This window comes from Condylostylus longicornis, unplaced genomic scaffold, assembly GCF_029603195.1.
Source record: "Condylostylus longicornis isolate FDR11 unplaced genomic scaffold, ASM2960319v2 ptg000107l, whole genome shotgun sequence".
In the NCBI taxonomy this organism is placed as follows: domain Eukaryota; kingdom Metazoa; phylum Arthropoda; class Insecta; order Diptera; family Dolichopodidae; genus Condylostylus; species Condylostylus longicornis.
Window position 1 is genome coordinate 1,195,970 of NW_026578075.1, and position 23,291 is coordinate 1,219,260.

The following is a 23,291-nucleotide window of genomic DNA, read 5'->3' on the forward strand; positions in this document are numbered from 1 at the left end:
ATAACAATATAATTTTATATGAAAATATGTGTTTATTATTTATTTATTAATTTTCTTTTTTTTTTATATATTTTATAGGGGGTTTTAAATAAACCTACATACCTCTCTATTTTTGTTTTTAAATAATATTTGTAATTTTCATTTTTTCTCATTTTCTAACACGCATTTAAAAATCTATTTGTTTTTGCCTCAAATCAATTGAAAAAATGAAAATTTTAATTTGACATCTACATACAATTGTTTATACTATTTATATAATAATTTCAGAAAATGAAATGACATTTTGATTTATAAAAATGTCAAAAAAATTTTACATATATTTAATAATATGCATACTATGTATGTATGTATGTAATAAAGATATAATATTATATCGTTTTTTTTTTCATTAACATAAAATGATATATATTATATTAAATGCAGTAATAATTATAATAATTAATAATATAATTCACAGTTAATATAGTTTACATTATATATATATAAGTACAGTAAGTTTTGTGTGACGTTTAGTTGACAGTTTTTCTCTTCTTTATGCTTTATTTTAATATGATTGTTGTTAAAATTATAAATTATATCATGTATTTGTTTTCGCTTCATATATTATATTGTGTGTAAATATATAATAATATAAATGTTTTTTTTTTCTTATTTACAGTAATATATTATTTATGTATGTGATGGTGTATGTATTTATATAATATTTTTTTTAAAGCTTTTATAAAAATAATCATTTTGTAAAATTGAAAATTTTAAAAAAATAAATAATATATTAAATATGTATGTTATAAAATGTGTGTATGTAATTGTTGAAAATAAAAAATTAAATTTTATTTAAAAGCGTTTTTATTTTTTTTTTCTATATATAATTTCAATTAGCACATACATACATTTAAATTGTTTTAAATAATTGTTAGAAAATTTATTGAAAAGTTTTTGTTTTTTTTTTTGTTAATTTTAAAGCAAGATCATTTTAATTACCTGATGTAACGATATATTTTTCAAAAAAGAAAAAAATTAAAAATTAAATTAATTTTTTTTTTAAATAAAGAATTTTTTTGTTGTTATATACTGGAAAATTTACATAATATGTATTTGTTTATTATACATAAGAATTAAATTGAAATAGTTTTTATTAAATTTGCTTTAAATTTTTTTTGTTTTTTTTTAATAATTATTAAATATTTAAGCTTCACTTTCTGATCGACGTCTACGTCCTGGACCACCTGGGAATGATGCAGCTGCCATACCCATTCTATGTTTAGCTTCTTGTGTACCAGAATAACCTCGAGCTAATCCAAAATCAATATTACGTTTTGAACTGTAATTAATAGAGGAAAGAAAAAAAATTTTCGTAATAAATTTTTTTTTTTTGTAATAGTATGTTATAAAGAAATAATTTTATTTTAAGGTGAATTTACAAATACATATATTAAAAATTTAGGATTTTAGAAGAGATAATTAGAAATTCTCAAATTTTTATAGTTTAAATCAAGATTTTTATAACAAGATTTAAATAGTAATATTTTAAAATTAATATCTGGTTTTGGTATATGATTGACAATAACATTTAGTTCGTCAGTCGTTACTCATGTTACTCAGGATCTATTATTAATTTGAATATAAGAACCAGCGTTACCAAAAGCGAAGACATATTTTTAAAATGAGGTCATTTTCTTGTGCAAAACTTTAAAATAAGAATTTTAAAATTTTTAAATTTTGCATTCAAAAATTTCTTCAACATTAAGATTTTTTAATGCTACTGGTATTTTTCAGAATTAGAATTTTCGACACTATTTTCCATATTTTCCAAAGTTCATATAAAAACATTTTAACCTAAATTAGAAGTTCATAGATTAGAAATTTTATGTTGTATGCAGTTAGGTACTTATATTTGTGTATTAATTCTTTTGATTTATGTAGATTCTTGTTAATGGACTCTTATAAAATTAAAATATTAAAATATGCAAATAAATCACTTTCTTATTCATTTGTTTTTTCATACGATTTTTAACAAAATATTATATGTGTTATACATATATTTGTATATAAAAAGAATATTTTCTTCTTAATTGGAAAAACCTTTCTACATGTGTTATGGTTAGAATAAATTCCTTTATTTCAAAAAATTTCCTTTAATAATGATATTCTTTTGTTCAAGAGCACTTAATAACAATTATATATAATACAAAATTATTATTTACATAATATTATTTTGTTTTTATATTATTAACACGATATAACAAATATAATATAATTGTAGATATCAATTGATTCGAGAAAATGTCATCAAAACACAATGAATTATTCATCAACTACACATAATTTTCTTTTATTTTTGCTATACTATAATAATATATGTGTGTGATATACGTATATATATATATCCTAGAGACATATTATACACTTTACGAATTATGTGAACATATTTAATTCTTTTCTTTCTATATAATTATAAAAATTCTTCATCAAATAAAAAGATTTTCAGAAAAATATGTAGTTAGAATTGTTAGAAAAATAAATATTGAGATGTGGTACTGTAAATTCACTGACAAGATGGGTGAGATCCGGTAACATTTTTTAATCTTTTTATTTCGAACAGTGTCTATTACTTTATAAATAATTACGTAAATATTATTTATATAAGCGTATAAAAGACTCTTAACAACACAAGGATAATTTGGATTACTGTAGTTACTTACTAAAATACAACTGCTTTGATAATGAATTCTGTTATACGGAACTAAAACTTATAATATAAAAAATATTAAATATACTAACGATGTGATATTTCTTTTCAATATAAAAATATAAAGCCATCTACCGAAATAAGTGTGCGTATAATTACTCCTTTTTTCAATTCAAATTATATAGGGTGACGTAGTCTACATACTCTGATATAGTGTTATACGTTTAGAGTATTATTTGGAGCGGCTACGAAAAATTGACCCTCATAAGATATTCGAATTTACTAAAAATTTAGGTCTCGGGGACGTTATTTAGACGCCATGTAACTAATAGTGGCGAATACGTATATGTTATAAAATTCCTAACCAATACAAAAATATTATTGACTACGAGACTTTAAAAGAAATTTGTAAATATCCTTTAATAAATTTGGAATCAGTTGACAATATAACTTCTTATAGTCAACAAATTTTAATGTCATACTCTAAATATACCATATCCGTTTATATTAATATTTATATACAATTAAATATTATGTAAACTTATATATATTTCAATAAAATTGTTTTGCAAATAATATTTCTATACCATTGAGCTATCAAATACGTTTTCATATTTTTCTCCTTTATATATTCTAATACGAGTAATCCTTTTCAAGAAGTTAAATTGATTTCGAAATTAATATTGATTGTTGCATAATTGATTAAACATATGTTTTAGTTACTAATTGAAAATAATAATAATAAATGGTAAAAAAAAAATAATAATAAACATGAATAACTTATAAAAGTTGTGTGATGTCACGTCAAATTCACTTAATGTAGATATTATTCAATATAAAGGATCAAACACATAAACTTTATTTATATGACAGAGTTCATATGACAGATAAACCTAAAATCAAAATATACATGAATGTGTGTATGAAAAAAAATATTTTTACTCATCATAAGGGAATTCAACTTTTCATTTTTCATTATATACCTACATAGATATATGTATTATTCCTATGGGTAAATATTATACATGATCTTATATAGTATAACACTTTTGGGTATAAGTGAGGTAGAAATATATTTTATAAGCCAACAAAATTCATATATACACTCGTATGTTTATTGAGTTAAAACTAATATTGATAATAATAATAGAATTAAGAGTACCTATTATATAAGAATATTAAATGAATGTGTTAAGTTTTTAAGAAGTGTTAATTGATTTAATTGGAATTTACAAGTGTTATTATATAGACTAACTTTATCATATAATATTATAACAATATAATTCTTGTTTTAAAGAAAGAATTAATTAAAAAATGGTGATATTATATAAAATATTAGAAAATTAAATTGAATATGAAATTTAGTAATAAATAATATACAGACAAATGATGTATTTGTACAGAAATGGAGGTATTGAGTAATTAAATCGAAGACATAGGTAAATAAATTTAGCAATGAAATCTGGAGCCCACATATAATATGTAAATGGCATACTGACACTTAAATTTAGACGGTTGCTTATAGGTCAAGTATTCAATACTATTATATGACACAAAGAAATTGAACAGAAAGAAAATTGTTTGTCAAGAAACAATATTTAGTTGCAATTTCAGTGACCGTCAATTTCTAATGAACTCCATTATAATTAAATGAGTAGAGTAATGGAAAACGTTAATAGTTATCGAACTGGCTATTAGACCGTAGAATATTTATGAAAACGTTGGGAAATACAAAAGATTATCGGAGCATAACACAAATGAATGTAAAATTGGTTGTACAAATAAAAATTTAAGAATTAGAAAGTACAGTAAATTCTTCATAATAAGAACTCTTTTTAAATTTTTCTACACACATTATATATTTCTAACGTTACAATGGCGTGTCCATAAATTCGAAAAATGGCAGTTTTAAGATTGCAAAGACAGTATTCAACCTATTTCATTTAAAGTAGGTATACTTTTGTAATACCTTAAAATACTATAACTTCGGCTTGATTTTGGATACACAAGTAAGACTTGTCAAAGCGCAGACCTTATGTACGCAAGTATTACAATAATCTTTGGTCGATAATTTCGAATAAATAATATATTTTGCATTTAATCTCATTGCCCTATTTCTTATGTATTATTTGTTCTCATTATACATAATTCATGCTTTATACAAATTACAATACGCGAGGTGAATTATGCTCTGAGACTTTAAAATTTACTATGGAAAGCCTCTAAGGATATTAAATTTTATTTAATTTATTGTTGAGCATACCGAATTAAAATTCTTTTATTCCCTGTGCATTAAAATAAATTTAATTGTTTCTTTAGGTCATTTATGAAGTGTTTCTTTTAAAAATAAATTTTATATTATTGCAGACAATTAGAGAGGTGGAAAACAATATTTTTTAAGAAGAGAAAAAAAGTTTTTAACAAAACAAATAATAAAAATTTAAAAGCGAAAATTTTAGTTTTTCACCTCTAACTTTTTCATGTACCAACACAGATTTTAATATTGAAGTATTTTTTAAATTTTCATTTTATTTTAACCACATCCTTGAACCTCTGGCAATATTTTTTTTTTATATTTAAGTAATATTGCTTAAATGAGCGTTAAATTGTTATCATTTTATGTTATGATGGTTTTTTCTGCTTTTACAGAAATTATATTAGGCCTCTAGATAGCTAGTATACTATAAAGTAGATATTTAAAAAAATATACTTATATATTATATAATAATATTAAAAATGTTTATATAATAAGGTGTTATTGAAGGGTGATGGAAGTATTCTAATATTATAAAGATTTCTTTCGTAATATTTTCCTTTTGGTTGTGTTTTCTTTAATAATTTATAATTCGTTATGTTTTGTTGTGATGAAGTTTATATATGTATGTAAATATGTATGTAAATATTATTATTTATAACATAAACAAATTATTTAAGTATACTTTTAATTTCAAGAAATTAGATATTAAGGAAACTGTGGTCTTATTCATTTAATTGAGTAAATATTATAGTAATAAAAAGTATATAGAAATAATATTTAATTACAAATAAGAAGTTAAATATTAAATTTTGTTTTTTCTTTCAAGCAATATGGGTTTTAAACATAAGTTATATTTTTAATATGGAAAAAAATGGTTAACATATTGCTCATGGATCTAGAACCGCGAACCAACTTCATTGATCCAGCTAAATTTATAGATTGACATACTTGAAATATTAATTCTATTTGTGACATACTCATCTTCCCATTTATTCACCATATTTTTGTTAGTGCATGCGAACATATTAGAAAGCAGGGCTATATCGTCTGCATAGTCAAGATTTTCTAGGCGAGTCATGGAAATCAGTATTCAGGTTATTCATAACCAGGAATATTGGAAACGCTAATATTTTTGCATCACAGGCTTTAGTTATATGCCCTCGTTATTTTCTATCACCCTTGTTATTTTCTCGTTGCTTGTATGTCCATTGTGGCCAGGCACTCTAATGACTCCGTTTACCAATCTTTACCGATACCAATTCCAAAAGTACAATAAGACGGCTTCATTCCACTTCTAAGGATGTCATTTTGCTTGACTGGAGACATAAATGGTACGGTTTGTGCATCCCCTTTCTAAATATACTCTCAAACAGATCTCTATTGCATGTATTTCGGCTTGAAATACCGTGCAGCATATACACCCCGCAGAGGAACACAATTGTACCCGAGCCAAGTATCGGGCTACCCCGATTCTATATCTATCCATTCGAAAGCAGAACCCTTTATCTACAATCGAAGTTGTACCGTAGCATAAAGGAATCTGACATGTTTATACCCAGAATCAGATTGTTCTCAATGAAGTCTCTGTTAGTCTTGTGCATCAACTTGCGTCTCACCTAGTTCTCGCCAGAGAGAAGTCGGTAAGTCGTTAGCCGACCTTTTATCATTACTGAAAACGTCAACTCAATCATTACCTCCAAGTAAGGTTTATTAGTTATAAAAACTTTTCACTACTCTACAATTTAATAATCATTTCTTTCAACTAATATTGTATACTTACTTCTCCAAATCATTTCGAGCTCTCATTATTGTTTGTCCAAAACGTTCTATCAGTCGCATAATTTGTTCTGCTGATCCTTCATTATATTGATCAATATCATTGTAAAGTGTATTTGGATAACTGAAACAATAAAATTTTATAGTAAATTAATAATTAAATATTTATAAAATCTATATACATATAATAATTATATATTTACAAATAAACTATATTATATGTACATATAAAACAATATTGATTTTTGAGAAAATAACCCAGAAAAAATAAATAATTAATTAATTAAAAATATTTTAGTATGAAAAAAATTTAATGAAAAAACCTGAAATTAAGTGACATTTTGGGAATTATGAAAATGTTAATAAAAATGTTAATATTAAATTTTATTTTGAAAATTTTTTATTATGAGCTATGTATATTTTTAGATTTTTATCGATTTATGAAAATATTTTCAGTAGTTATTCTTTAACGTCCTTGTTCTTCCTTTAATGAGGTTTCAATTTGTATATTTACGCTTCATATAATTTTTTATAAAATAATAATAATAGTAAAATGACATTAAATTTATAATTATTGTGGTTTTTAACTATAAAATAACAATTTTAAAATATTCATAGAACAAAAAATATTGTTATGTTATCGATTTAACAATTAGACTGTTGTTAAAATGTTTGCCACAGATTTTATAGACGACAAATATTTAATAAATATTCTAAAGGATTTTTGGAAAAGACCATATCCCAATGTTTTATAATTTTTTTGCATTATTGTTTTTTCCATTTCCGATATTTTTGAATGAAAATTATAGAAAATTTATTCAAAATTATTATAGTAAAATAATGCTTTATGCGTATATGCTTTATAAAATTGAATTTAGTAATTAAAATTAGTGAATAAATAATTTTCCTTTATAAGCTGAATTGCCACTGGAATGCAATAATATTCAAAAAATTTTAATTTATTTTTTATACATTAAAATTGATTGTAAATTTTTAAAATGTTTATGAAGGCTTAAATTTTTTTGCGATAGAAAAAGAAAAGGAATTTTAACTATAACAGACTATTCTATAATATTATTTGAATAAATAAATTTTGTGAAGGCAACATGTTTGATAATATTGATCAACATGTTTGAATCTAATCGAACAAGTTTGATTTTTTAACAAAAAATTCAAGGTTCCATTAAAATTTCTTTTAAAGATATGCGAGAATTCTTACACTATAAATAAAATTTTAAATAAAATGAAAGTAGTGTATGAAAAAAATTTATTCGAGTATGTATAGAATATGTATTTTAGAAAATTTATAGTATATTCCAAGTTCCGATCAAGATTTTATCAATTTAAAAATAAATTGGAAAAAATAAAATCTACAATAATATTTAGAGCAAATTAAGTGCACATTTTTTATTTTCAAGTTTTTTTATAATGAATCTTTTCGAATTTTCCACAATATGAACGTACAAATTTGTATTACAACATATGGATTATACAAGATGTTTGAAGTATGTATGGACATGTGTGTACGTACATGAAAATGGTATGTTTAATGGTTTATTATCTTGTATATTCATATACAAAGTACTATACCGCATCAATTTTCGTAAATAAAAATTAGCTATATCCGTGCACTATATTTTGTTTAGTTACAGGCTAGGTATATCATAATTATATAGGTAATGTTAATCTATTCAATATAACAATAGCTTGCAATTGTATACGTAAAAAGGATAAAGATGAAAATCCTTGCAGAATTTTTGGATTTGATTTGAATTTTTGAAATTTGATAATGTTATACTTTTGTATTAAGTTCTATGATTTTTCACAAACAATTCATGATTCTTCACAATAATTATTGGCTTCATGTTTTGTATAAAAGTTATAATCGTAATTAATCAATTTTATGTAATTAAAGGTTCTTAATTATAATGGTTTAATTTCAAATTGTTGAAATATCTCTTTTTTTAACAAAAAAATTACACTCTTCTTAATTGGTATTCTTTAATTAAAGTTGGATTTTCAGGAACATTTCAGGAGTTCTAATACAATTTTATTATTTAAAATAGTTTTCTGAATATGGAAAGGATTTTTACTATTTTTGTAGTTTTATATTTTTAATTATTTATTAGTTTTATCCAAAATACATCAATTTGTATAATAATTTTAGATGTTACTAGTTTTTTAAGTACACTAAATTCCTGATATAATATTCTAAATTATAATTAGTATTTCCGTACTAAACTAGAGGATATTGAGCCTCTTTGAGCTAATTTTCGCTCAAAAATTTAAAGCAAAATCTATGACGCTCTTAAATCTTAATATAAACTAGAAAAATCCCTTTCACAGTAAAATTTTCGAAGAATTTATTGAAAATTTCTTTGTATTGTATTATTACTTGTAGGCACAGGAGTTGAGGCTCACAAATATGATTAGATTGTTCTGTATTAAAAATTGTTTTCTGAAAACTTTTATATTAATAATATATTTTATTTATACTTTTAAATAAAAATATTTTAATATTTATTTCAAATATTTTAAAATTTTTTATTATTTTATTTTGCAAACATTATAATCAAACTGTTTCTTTCTGTTTTACTTTTTTGTTCTTATAAATTGTAAATTTAATAAAATTATAAAAACAAAATTGTTTTCCGAAAGAATAAAAATTTCAAAAGAAAAAGAAAAACCAAGTAAAAGAAAGTTTTTCATTTTTAAAAACTGGTTATTTGGGACACCTGTAGGAAAAGTTTTTCACATGAAATTGAATTAAAACAAGAACAAAACAAGAAAAGAAAAGAGAAATTGAATTGAGAAAGAGAAAGGTATATACCATGTACGAGTATAAATAAAAATTGCGCCCCTGAGGTTATTATAAGAGAAAGAAAAATTTTTTTTATATTTTCCAACTTTTTGTTTTTAATTTTGAAATTTTCAAAAGAAAAACTTTTTATATAAGTATTTTCGTTGTCCTTTTGAAATGTTTCTTTTTCCAGAAAATTGTAATAATTTTGTTATTTTATTTTGTAATATTAACAATTTATTTAAATAATAATCATATACAGTTTTGGAACGAGAAACTACACAGTTGTTACAAACAACAAAAATTGATTTTTAATTTAAATAAAGTTTTACTTATTTTTACGATATTCAAAGAATTGCAATATTAATTTTGTACCCTAAAGTTTTATGGTACAATTATTAACTTTTATATTTTCTTTTAACTATTTTCATGTATAAATATATTGTTAGGAACAAAATTTTCTATAGAATATTTTTGAAAGTGTTATTATTAATATTTAATGAAATTTGTTATACTATCAATATTTTTATCCCAAAGGAGTTGTGCCAAAATTATAACACATAAGTAGGTGAAAAATTGTATATGATTGTGTTTTGATTTTTCAAATTTCTTTCTTTTTTGTAGAATATTAAAATTTTTTCTTATATATTTTGTAAATTGTATACACTAATTTTAGCTCTTGTGCTCGTGAGCAAATGCTCATATATACCATTTTGGTTGGGAAAAGTTTTTCAATCTGATCTATAAATGAACAGAAGAAAAAGAAAGAGAAATAGGAAAAATAAACTCAATGAAACTTTTCTTTTTTAATGAAAATAATAACAGTAGACATTCATACAAATTCAATTATTTTTAAAAAAATTTTTTGTTTTTTTGTGAAAAAATTTTTCTTAGAATTTTTTATTTTCCCGTTTATGAAAAAATTGGAAAAATATAAAATGACATTTGCAAAGAGTTGAAAAAAGTTTTTGTCTTCAATTTTTAGATGACGGAACTAATTCACATAATGACAATTTTGTTTTTAAACTCTCAACTTAAACTTAAAATTTTATGAGCACATAATGGCATTTTCTTTCTTAGTGGTTTGACTTTGTACTATAGTTTGCCTAAGCTTCTAAATTTAGTGTTAATTAATTAAGAAATAAGTGAGAAAATGTGTGTGATTGTATACATTTATACTGTAAGTGCATTAAAAGAATTTTTTGGTGAAATTTTTATGGACGGCAACAGATGCTCATTTATTATAGAACTTTTCAAGGATTTTCTTTAATTAAATTTGTTTTTAAGTGCTGAAACTATTTTAAGGAGTCTATGTAACTAAAGTATATAATTTCTATTTTAAATAAAATTTTGTTATGTCCGAAAAAAATTAATTAATTAATATTATTTTTCGATTGTAATTAAAAGTTATAGAACAGTGCAAGCGTATTTAGTGCAATAGACAAGTTACAAATATAGAAATTTAAATAAAATTATGTGTAGTTGAAAGTTTTGCATGATAACCCTCGGGGTTAACCCCGAAGATATATTACATTCTCTAAAACCTCCCAATAGCACAAAATTTTAAGTAGTTGCTGATATTCCTAAAATTTTCACCCTTTTCACTATAAAGCCTCTCAGAAATTTCCTATTCTTTTATACTATCAATGAGTGCTGCGGGGGTTGGTTGGTTGGTTGACGTGAAAGGTGCAGCAGGTCCACCATACCCAAATTAACACAAATATGCCGTTTTACTACCACTATCTCGTGACCACCAGGCCGTCATTGAGGGAAATTCAATTCACGGACATTGCACATATCCTCTACTGACATAATATTCTGACAACTTCAGAAAAATTTCAATGATGCGATACCTTAGTATTTATTTTGCTTGTTTCGTTGTTTAACATTAAAATTTGAAAATCTAGTAATAAAAAAAAATTTTTATTAAGTTGGTATTAAATACAACTACCTGGGCATTGGAGCCGCATCTGTTGTTGCCAATAATAATAGACAGAATCCAGCGAATGCAACTACTGTGCACATTAATTTTGTTGGCATCATCCTGCAAAAAAAAAAAAAATAAAATAAAATTAATAAAATAAAAATTATAAAAAATTTTTAACAATAATTTTTAATATAATCTTTTATAAAGGAATAATTATTCTCTATGTGCATAATATAGAAAACATGTGTTAAAACCAAATTATTTTGTATACATACTTATACACATTAATATTTAAAAAGTGAGATGTCAAAAATATTCTTAAAAATATAATAATGAATCTTTTGTTCTCATTTTATATGTAGTTGCGAAAAAAAACTCCAATGGTATTTTTTTCCACGTTCATCCTTAATTTATCTGATGTTTTTCTTGTTTTTTTTTTATTATCCCTCTAAAATATTATGAATAATTTCAATTTTTTTTCCCAAAACAGACTTACTTAAATTCTATGAATTATATATGAATTTTCATATATATAACGTATATATATCTCTGTGATATATAATTCAATTAGGAATAATAAAGCATCTGTGTGGTCACAATATCTCATGCAGTTTACGAGAAAAAAAAAAGGAAACCAAAAATAATAAACATACAAGGTTAATAAAAGTTTTTATAAATATATTTTTGGTTTTTCATCGGTTATTCATATATAAAATAATAATAATAAGAAAATAGAATAAAATTCAATTTTTTTTTTGGGTGTAACGTGTGTATATAATATAGTGAATTAAAATGTGAAATTTAGGATAAACCATTATGAATTTATAGTTTATTACATAAAAATTATTTGTAATATATTCAGGACAAAGTTTGTTAAAAAGGATATATTGCAAAAATTTTTATTCTATATAATATTTATTTTAGTAGTATAAAGTAACGTATAACAGTATATAAAGAGAATGGGGTAGTATAAATCAGTAACCTTCATAGAGGCTTACCATATAAATATGAATTTTTAAAAAGAAATAACTGTGTATGCTTCATACTTACATTTTATTGCTACATATCAAGTTTATGGGTCTGAATATTTAATTTATAACTTATAAATAAACTCATATAATCCAGCAATATTTATAATTTATTTAGGGTTGGAACTGAATTCGAATCGCTATCAAAATAAGATTTCAAATTCACTCTCGTATATATGCTCTAAATACGATCAGATATGGCGTGATTAGATTTACTACATAGTTATGGATTGTAATAAAGCCAGAATTTAATTAGAATTGGGGAGAACAATTAATTTTCTTACATAAATTCCAGTTCTTGAATATTGTATTCTTCTCATTATTTTATAGAATCAGGTAACCTTAATCATAACAAACAATAATAATAAGAGAAAATTTCAATTTGAAATTTTCATAACCAATTCTGATCATTAAAAATGATTCAAACAAGAAAAAAAAAAAGCTATACAATAAAATTAGATTTTGTTTTTTTTTTGTTTTCATAAATAAAACTCCACGCGAAGCTCTATAATAATATTCCTCAATGAATTGCATAATATGAATGAAATTATTTTCTAATGTTTCTGGAATTTGAATGACCTGATTTTAATATTGCATTTTATATAATAATAAATTATTTATATATGTACATACATTATGTGCACATATTATAATAATTTTTATTAAAAGGACATGTGTTGTCTACTCGTACATCTTTTTATTTCATATCATTCCTTTTGTTTTATTTTCTATGTACTTTAAAATGCAACTGACTGGATAAAGAAATAGAGACATTTTAAAAAAAAAAGTGGAAAAATTTAATAATTTTTTCGCTCATTTTATTATTAATGTATTTGATAAGAACACGTGTCTCTTGATTATAAAATTTTTATGTTATATATAGATATAAGAGAGAGGGAGAGAGAGCGGTTTGAAGAAATCATCTAGGATAAAAAAATATTTTATTTAGATTTTGCATAAGCATCTTATAGTGATATTAGAATAATAAGTGTCAGTGACACATGCAATTATAGTTTTTTTTCTCCATTGTTTATTCCCGGTGGGAATAAGAGGTTTCAACAACTCCTCTGAATTGCATACTGTTTTCAGCTATGTACTTATTTATTTTTGACCAGCGTTTTCTCCTTGATTTCTTAAGTATTGTTTGTCGCCACGTTTCGCGAGGATTACTCATGTTTCACTTTCCCCGTATCTGACCATTGGTGCAGTGGTTATGGCACCGGTCCTTTAACCGAAGGGTCTCGGGTTCAAACCCCGGTCAGGTCACTATAAAAATTATATTCAATATTATTATAACTTAATATACAATACTAATAAAAAAAATATTATACAAGTAATTTTCAAATATTCCTAATATTCGATATTAAAAAAAAAAAACTAAGAAAAATAAATAGTAAATATTAATAACCTCAAATAATTAATATATAAATAAAAACTACGGCAGGCTAGTCACCTACCTAGTTAAACCCTATGACGCTATGAAACTAGTGCATGAGAAATCATGCACTAGCCCTATGCTCCTTCTAGGAGTGAACAAAGGAAAAAAAAAAAAAAAATCTTTCCCCGTGGGTCCAAATGTTATACCTGCTTGTCTTTCGTAATATTCGGCCGCCCTAACATGCGTCCCATCCATATATAATGTTGGTAATGACCAATTTTCTTTTGAATTATCAATAATTGAAAAACATTGGCTTTATTTCTTATAGTTATTCTTAACATTTATATTTCTGTTAATATTTCAAAATTTAATTTTGACTTCAATATTGACTTAAAAAATTTGGTAGATTGCAATATTTTACACACTAAATTTCGTAAATATTGTACTTACAGAGTCTTAAAATACTATATTATTTTTGTAACATTATGTTTCTAAACAAATTTCATAAAAAGGATAATCAAAAAAAATTTTGTCCTTATTGAAGAAAATTTTGCCTTTAAAAATTTTCAATTTTATTTTTATCATAATTTAGAAATCAATATAGCTGTAATAAAATTTGTAAAAGAAAATTTTTGAATCAAAATTTTTATTACTGGAGGCAATGAAATAAAAGCAAAAAAAAAAATATGCAATGGTTTACATACTCTTACAAAATTTAAATTTTTACTTTAGATTTTCAAATTTTTTATTCCAAAAGGTAAAAAATTTTAAAACATAAATTTTATCATTTTATTTTAAATATAAAAAATTTAAAATTTTATTATAGGTATTTCTAAAATGAAAATTTAGATATGGAAAACCTCAAATTTTCTATGTACTCAAGAATATTTTGATTAGAACTTTGCATATAAAAATTAAAATATTTTCTTATGTGCATATTATAGAACGTTTTTTTCCAAAAAGTCTAATAAAATTTAAAAAAAATAAAATATGAAATAAATATTATGATAAATAAAATGACCCCTGCAGGGCTCTAAATACATGAGGGAATATTTATGAACGTATTCAACATAAATTCAAGATTTTATTTACGTTGTGTGTATGGAACATAATTTCCGAAAAAATATAAGATGCAGGAATATGGGGGCAAAAAAAATTCTTTTTTTTTGATTACTTGATTGTTGAATTTTTATTATTTATTTGTATGTTCCTTCATAGAATGTAAATATGTTTTACAAGTGCTATGTATTTTTTTTTCAAAATTAGGCTTGAAATGGGGCTTTATTAAACTTTGAAATTTGTTGATTGTTTGTTTTTTCATAAATTTTGAATTAAAATTGTTTTAAAACTTTTATTTTTTTTAAAGAAACTTAAGTTACGTAAAATATAAAAATAATGTAAGGATGAACTCATAACTGGGATTTTTTTTTAAATTCAAATTATATGAATCCGCCATTTAAACTATAAGGCAATTTATTGTCTACTTTGAAATTAGTATTATGAATTATTATTTCGGGTTCGAGTGTGTTTGCTATTTGTTTTGCTGACCCAATTAAAAATTTACGATACAATAATTACGTTATTAATTAAAAAAATATATTTAGTTTTAGAAAATGTGTTTTTACGATATTAGGGATATCGTATCTGCATATGTTAAAACCTACAATTTAATATTATTCCAAAATTATCTGGGTTTGAATTGATTACTAAAAAATCAAAATCTATGCTATTGCCATCCTTTTAATTAGTTTATTATTACTCTTATCTCGTTTCTTGTCAATTTTTCGTTTAATTAACATCCCGTATTTCTTTAATTTATCATCATTTTCTTTGTTTATTAGTTTTCTCTCATTTTCCTGCTCTCAATATTTAATATTGAGATTGGGACAATTCTGAAGAAACTATTTATTATAATATATTGTAGAACCCTGTAGAGACGTAAAATATAAAACAAAGCTAGTGTAACCTCATAGAGTCAATATACGAGTATATTTTGGTAGTATGAAATATCAATGTAGTGGGAGCATATTAAATGATTTGGAAAATTCTCTAGATATTATGCGTATACTTTGTTCTTATAGTAAAACAACAGTTTCACTTATTATTAATCTCAAATTTCGGATTTTTAGCACTTTTCCAAAAAATTTTTGAAAAAGAAGTGCCTATTATTTCAAATATTTAAAGCTACGAATTAAAATATATTTGTTATGTAAATTATACATTTAATACAAAAATTCTATATTCCATACTCTTTTTAACGAAAACAATCACATACATATATATTTTCGACTCAATTGAACTGAATTTATTGTGATGAAATTTCATGTTCTTCCCATAACTTAAAAGATAAAAGGAAATTATATATTCATAAAACATATATGTTTTATTCATACTTATATTTACATACATAAGTATACATATAAATTTTCAAATATTCTTACATAATACAAATGCGTGTATCCTCATATATTACTCGTATATAAGCTAATAGAATACTCGTAAGATTTAGAATAATAGACAAGGATCAACAAGTTGTTATAAATAATATGTAATATGTTACATAAGATATATACAACATAAAATTATAAGAAAACTTTTATGAACATAATTTATAAAATAAATTTCAGAATAAAGTTATTTATTGTTAAAAAAAATATAAAATTTATTGTTATTTATTTTGAAATTCTTTGTCTTTTTTAAGTTTTTAATAAAACAAATAATTTAAGAAAATTAATTTTATTTTATGAACTGATTTTAATCTCTTCTAAATACTATTTCGAAATTTAATAGAGAAAATAATACTTTAATTTTTATTTTAAAGTTTCTTCAAATTAACAATAAATAGTTTTTCATTTTAAAAGATTGTAAGAAAAAATTAAAATCAAAAATTTTTGTAATTTAAAATTTCAATTAATATTAAAATTTATTCATTTATTTTGGATTTATTAATAAAATTAATAATCATAACCTGATTTAATCATAAATTTTTATTTTTAGGGAAATATTAAATTTAATTTGGAATTAGAAATTTAAAAAAATTAAAAAATTTGTTCAAATATTTCAGTTTTAAGTTAACAAAATATTACACGAAATGTGAGTGAAACTCTCTGATATTATTGCTAATATATAAAATAATTATGTTTGGCAGGGCAATTTAAAATTTGGTTAAAACTCAATTCTTTTTCGATTATGATGATTGTAAAAGCAAATTATATTGGTTAGAACCTTGTATTCTCAATTTAGTAATAATAAGCAAATTCAATCCTGATAATTACAATAAGATTTTGAAGAGGCTTATGCAATAATTATGTTATATTGAAACAAATAAAATGATAAGATTAACATTTTAGCTTGTGAGACATAAATATTTTTGGATTGAATCAATTTTTATTAAAGTAATAATAGTTGTGGCTATTATCTGACTCGAATATCCTAAATTGTATTCGATATTTTATACTAATTTTAAATTATAAGCCAATAATACATAAATATAGAAAGAGAAAACTATTAAAATTTTTGCAATCATTTTACAAACAAAATTTTTTTTTCCCCAATAATTTTCTTGGAATAACTAGGAAATCTTTTCTCTTTATATTATTCACAAAAAAGATTTACTCAAGTGTAAAAAAATAATCATTTTCTATTCCATTTAATTTTTATTGCATATAATTTTTTATTAATAAAAATTACAATATTGTTAATCATATTATATAAAGTAGCCTAGATCTTATATAAATTTAAAATAAATTATTAAATTATAGCTATTTAAAAATGAATTGAAAATCAGTATATAGATAATTTAATTTGATAAATGGTATACCAATTTGTGGGAAATTTCGATAAAAATGCTGACCAAACCCGAAGCAAAATTCGTGTTAAAAAAAAATATGTGATAACGTTAACAAAAAGAGGAATAATTGAGTAAAAGAGAATGAAATTTTTTTTTGATTTTTTAAATTTGAAGAATTGAGATCCTTATACATAAATATATGTATGTTTCTATATAAGAGTCCTTGTATGGAATGTATAAATCAAATACAAAAGATGAAATTCCTGAGAATTTTAAGAAAATTTAATATTAAGTTTTTCTTTTGTTTGCGAAAAATTTCATTTTGTGTGATAATTTGTGGAAAAATTTTATTATATTTTTTCTTTTAGGATTAAATTTTAATTTCTTTCTTGTTTTTTTTTTTTGTAAAGAAAATGATGAGATCTTAATCGATTTTGTGACTTTTTTCATTTTTTTCATCTTTACATCTTTATATGATTCTTTTTTATTTGATACTATAAATTCACCCACTTAAAAAAAAGTAATGATTACATTAAGTGTTGCCGCATTGTAAAAACGAAATTTAATAATGGGTGCAGTGCATTTTGTAAGACGTACAGTTGTAATTTAGTAGTACTTGCGCAATTACTTCAGTATTTTATTTTATAAACTATTCATTATAAACAAACATGAGAAAGTAGGAATAAAATAAACGTGGTTAACTAATTGTTTAACAACAATTCGGAATTAAATGGTTATTTTAAAACAATAATAATTCCGAATTATTTTGCTTGTTTTTCTGAAAATATAGTATTGCATATTTAGAATGATTTAAAAAATTATTGGATTTTTTTGTAAAAGCGAAAAAAGTATTTCTAAATTACCATAGCAAAAATTGCAACTATAATCATCTAATACTCCTAAAATTCGGAAAAATATCCGAAATTAATAGAACTGGCAAAATTTAAAATAATTAAGCAATAAGTATCGATATTAATAATAAACATGCTTATTCGCCTTTACTCGGACAGAATACCCGTAACTTATATGACATTGTAGTAAACATATTACGAAAATTATACTACGGTAACACTGTGGAAATTATAAAATATACAGTAACAACAGATGGTTGTGTTTTTTCTTATTTAATTTTATTTTACACCGACTTCCGTTCATTTTATTTTATTTTTGTTTTATTATTTTTCGGCTCATATATTATTATATGTATATATATTATACTCATATATTATATTCGTATATATAAGTAATTGTAATAAAATTTTTGCTTTTTTATATTTCGATTCTGTTTGCGTTTTGATAATTTTGAACGATTTTATTCGATTTCATTTAATTCGATTTAATTCATATTATTGTGTATATTATGTATGTTATGTATTTAATTTAAGTGAGTCTGTTATGTATTCATAAGCTACATATATATGGTGTGATATATGAGTGTATTTCGATGGATATATTATGTTTATAGGTTTTCTGTACAATTTAATGGTAGATTTAATTTGATCAGATTATTTTTTGCTCTTTTTTTTATTCTTAAAATGGATTTAAGGCATTTTTATGGTTGATTTGACATTGATAACATTACAATGTTTGTTTATATGAATGTTATAAGCTTGTCTGTATGTATGTAAGTATAATACGTTGTTTAGAATTTTATAAAATAATTATGGGGTTACGATTATAAAATTGATATTTTAATTACAATGTTAAAATATTTAAATTAATAAATACAAATTATGAAATTTTTGTATAATTTTAAGATTTTAAAGGAGATTCCTTACATATTTTAATTTGTCTACATACTTATATGTTATGTGTGTATGTTAAAATTAAAATTTTCATGCAAAATATGCAATGGTGCAAGTCTTTAATGAACAATTGTTATTATGAGTAGTTATTTTTTTTATATTTTATTTAAATATATTGATAAGACTTCTTAAGTCACAAAAAGTTGTAAGCTGCGGTGTCCGAGTGGTTAAGGAGATGGACTTGAAATCCATTGGGTTCTGCCCGCACAGGTTCGAATCCTGTCCGCAGCGGGAAAATATTTTTTTTAATATAGCCATGTATTAAAAAAAATTTTTACGTTCCACAAAAATTATATTTTCTAACTCTTTTAATACAATTTAAAAATTTAAGATTATTATTATAAAATTTTAGATGAACAAACGGCATCGCCTAAACATATGCAATTTTTTTTTTATTTTTAAAACGTTATTATCTTACGCTTTAATAACTCTCAGTACTTAAATTATTAAGACACTTATAAACACTTTGAATTTGTAAATAAAAACTTTTCTGAAAAATATTGATGTTTTCTTCCCAGATCTGTTCAGATATATTCGACACAAACACTTATTCATTTAGTCATTTCTAACATAGATTTATTCATAATATTGCTGTAGTTCATTTATAGTTCTAAACTGAATATCGTAAAAAATATTTATGAATTAAAATAACTATAGGAATTTTTCAACTTTTATGATTCGAGATGCTGAATAAAATTTGCTGTTATTATTATTCAAATAATCATAAACTACTTCTTATAATCATATAAATAAAATTAAGAAACAAGAAGATAAATAGTTAAATATATTTAAATAAAATAATCATTAGTCAATTTGTACAATCACAAACCGCAACAGCTTAATATTTATACAATTTATTATAAATAATGAAAATCTAAAAATATTTCATTCTTAATATTTATACATACAAGAGAAACTACATATAAGAGTCTAATATTTGTTTGATAAAGTAAATTGTATACATCATGATAAATAATTGTTATATAAATAGTATAATAGTTTTCATTTTCAATTTATGTTTATTTTATGATAATGGAATCTAATAATTATATTAAAAATTTTAATAAAATGAATTTGATTAGACATAAAAGATAAATTCATTTATTTTAATATTTAATTTTAATACATATATATATTGTAATTAATCAGTATAACACTTTTGTTTGGAATTCAGTAAAGAATATTTTAGTATAGGGGGATAGGGAAAAAATTTGTTCGTATTTGTTATTACTTACATTCATTTTTAATCCTAAGGTTACTTTAATTACAATTTGATTTCATTTATATAATAATGTATAGAAAATATTAATAACATTGGAATTGAAATTAAGAATTGAAAATATGTACAATTGAATGTGTAAATTAATAACACATTAGAATGAATGAAATGGCAAATAATGTGGAATGTTATATTAAAAATTTTTTGTTTGATTTAATTAAATTCTATTAGAAGAATTTTATTTAGATTTTACTTAATTTTCCTTATATTATTTTAATATTTTTCTTTATTCTTAATTTGTATTTAGGAATTCAAATTATCACTGTTATATTTGTATTGTGCCATTTTAATTTAAGCTTCAATAAGAGTGGAGTAATTTCAGATTAGTTATATTAAATTTTTTAAATTTTAATAATAATACTATTATAAAAAATTCAAAGTTTATACAATATATGGAAAATTTCTACAATAATTATTTTGGATTTCCAAATACACCATTGTCTTTTTAAATTTGAGTGACGCTACAATATTTCAAAATCCTCCTGCTGTGGTAAAAGTCGATGTGAATTTTACTTGTTCATTCCTATATTACTTTTGTTTTATTTAAGCTTGTTAAGTGTATTGCGAGTGAGTACTTTAATTTACCATTTCGAGCAATTTGTGAATAGTCATGTTTGTATAAACTATTCACTCATTTAGTGAACTAAATAAGTGAATAGTCAATAAAAACAGTGGAAATTATCAACTTTTTTGAAAGTAAAATTTTGTTACTTTTTAAACGAAACACTGGTAACTCTGGTAAACAATAGTAACATTTAACCTTTAATTGCATATTTTCTTGTAACAAATATTTTTTTTGTAATCAAAAATTTTTATATTATAATTTTTTGAAATCACCTGTATTAAGTTTTATTTCACAAAATGAAAATTAATTACCCATAACCACATTAAAAAATATCAAAAAATTTTATTTTTGTAATTAATTTTTAATCTTTAAGGTTTTCAATATTTAATTGAAAATTTTTAACTTTGATTTTTAAAATTTTTTTTTCATATTTATGAAAAAAGAAATTTAATGTGAAAATTGAATGGTAGGGAAATTTTTCTTTTAAAAAAAAAGTGTATATGAGAAATCCTCTTGTAAATTACGATAAAGGTATTTAATTATAAAAAAAAAGAATAACAACCATAAAATATAAAGAATCATAATTATTTTAAAACACTTCTGTTCTTTAGATCTTCATCTAAATGGAAAAATAAAGAACAAAAAAATTTCCTCAATAAAAAAATTTAAAAAAAAAACTGCAAAAAACTCAATTTTTTAATAATTTTTCATCATTAATAAAACAGTGGAAAATTCAATAAAACCAAAAAAAAATTAAATTTTGCTCCTTTGCATAATTTTATAAACGATGGCCATAAAATTGAAATTGATTTTACCATTTTCACTGATTTCAATGTCAATTTTTCCATTATAAAATATTGAAAAAGACAAGACAAAAAAAAAATATTGGGAAATATTGAAAAAAAAAATATGAAAATTTATTCCTTATTCATTTTTCCTTCCGGCTTAATTTCAGTAGGCATTTTATTTAAACTGTAAAATTATACCAATCAATATAAAATGGTATACGTGTAGTATTCAATTTTATTGATAAATGCTTCAATTGATATTTCTTTCATTGCGATACTCACTCTGTTACAAAATATTGTACAAAGTGAAAAATTATTTTACTGTTATTTAAAATTGTCTTTATTTTTTTTTTATATTCGCAGTAAAATTCAGTAAATAACCTTCACATATAATAGGTTAATGATTGTAGAAAAAATTTTTCTAAAAATTTGGTTACCTTTTGAATAAACAAAGAGTAGATGCGTCTGTATAAGAGTTTTAAAGCATTTAGAGTGCTGAACTGTAAAAAAATTCCAACTCAAATTTATTAATGTAATTTTAAATTACATTTGGAAAGAAATTGACGTTTTATTTTTAAAAATTAGTCTACATATTAAAATATACCTCTCAGTTGTGTGCATATGTTCGTATATTAACTGTTATACTAAAGTTTTCTCAACATAAAGGCATTAGTAAAGTAATTTCACCAATAAAGAGAAGTAAGACAGCAATCATTTAAAAATTTGACGTCTTGTCTCAATTATAAAAATTTAAATTCAAAAAGTCAAATTCTTCATCTCGGATCTATATGTTTAAGCAAGAGTATAACAGTTTTGCATTAAGACGATTATTAAACGTTTATAAATATAATGAACAATAAATACATGAGTTATGAATAATACCTAAAATAAATTCAAATTTAAAATAATTTAAAATTAGTTTTTTTAAATTTACAGGAAATGTGCTGCGTAAATGGTGTATACAGAATCAATGTAATTGCGTCACATATACGTTTATATATGATATACATGTACGTTATGTCATGTACTATGAAAATATAAAGCTCAACATTGTCATCCTATCCGTTTCATAAATTTATAAATTATACTCTTGATTTTTTTCGATGGTCATTGTAAAAATTAAAAAGAAAAAGCAGAAATTCTGTAATGACCACTAATATTTACAATGTACAACACTCATTTATTATTTATAATTGATTGATATTAAGG

The 23,291-nt window shown here is 22.5% G+C and overlaps 1 protein-coding gene and 1 non-coding gene across 2 annotated transcripts; one reads left to right on the forward strand and one right to left on the reverse strand.

Moving 5' to 3' along the window:
- Positions 1-383: 383 nt before the first annotated feature.
- LOC129614362 (diuretic hormone class 2) lies at positions 384-11,565 on the reverse strand. The gene is made up of 3 exons (XM_055528936.1): positions 11,471-11,565; positions 6,727-6,846; positions 384-1,321 (listed from the first exon to the last, which is right to left on the reverse strand). The coding sequence occupies exons 1-3, from the start codon at positions 11,563-11,565 to the stop codon at positions 1,186-1,188; spliced, it is 351 nt and encodes a 116-aa protein (XP_055384911.1). The 3' UTR covers positions 384-1,185.
- Positions 11,566-19,599: 8,034 nt separating this feature from the next.
- Positions 19,600-19,681, forward strand: Trnas-uga (transfer RNA serine (anticodon UGA)). The gene has a single exon. It is a non-coding gene; the product is annotated as a tRNA-Ser (tRNA).
- Positions 19,682-23,291: the final 3,610 nt, after the last annotated feature.

Bases quoted from the DNA above. Each gene is read 5' to 3' on its own strand.
- LOC129614362 (XM_055528936.1), bottom strand. From the start codon at position 11,565: ATGATGCCAACAAAATTAATGTGCACAGTAGTTGCATTCGCTGGATTC. The intron at 6,847-11,470 runs GTTGTATTTAAT...TTATTGTTTCAG, and splicing joins GCGGCTCCAATGCCCAGGTA to TTATCCAAATACACTTTACA. The intron at 1,322-6,726 runs GTAAGTATACAA...TATTAATTACAG, and splicing joins GCTCGAAATGATTTGGAGAA to TTCAAAACGTAATATTGATT.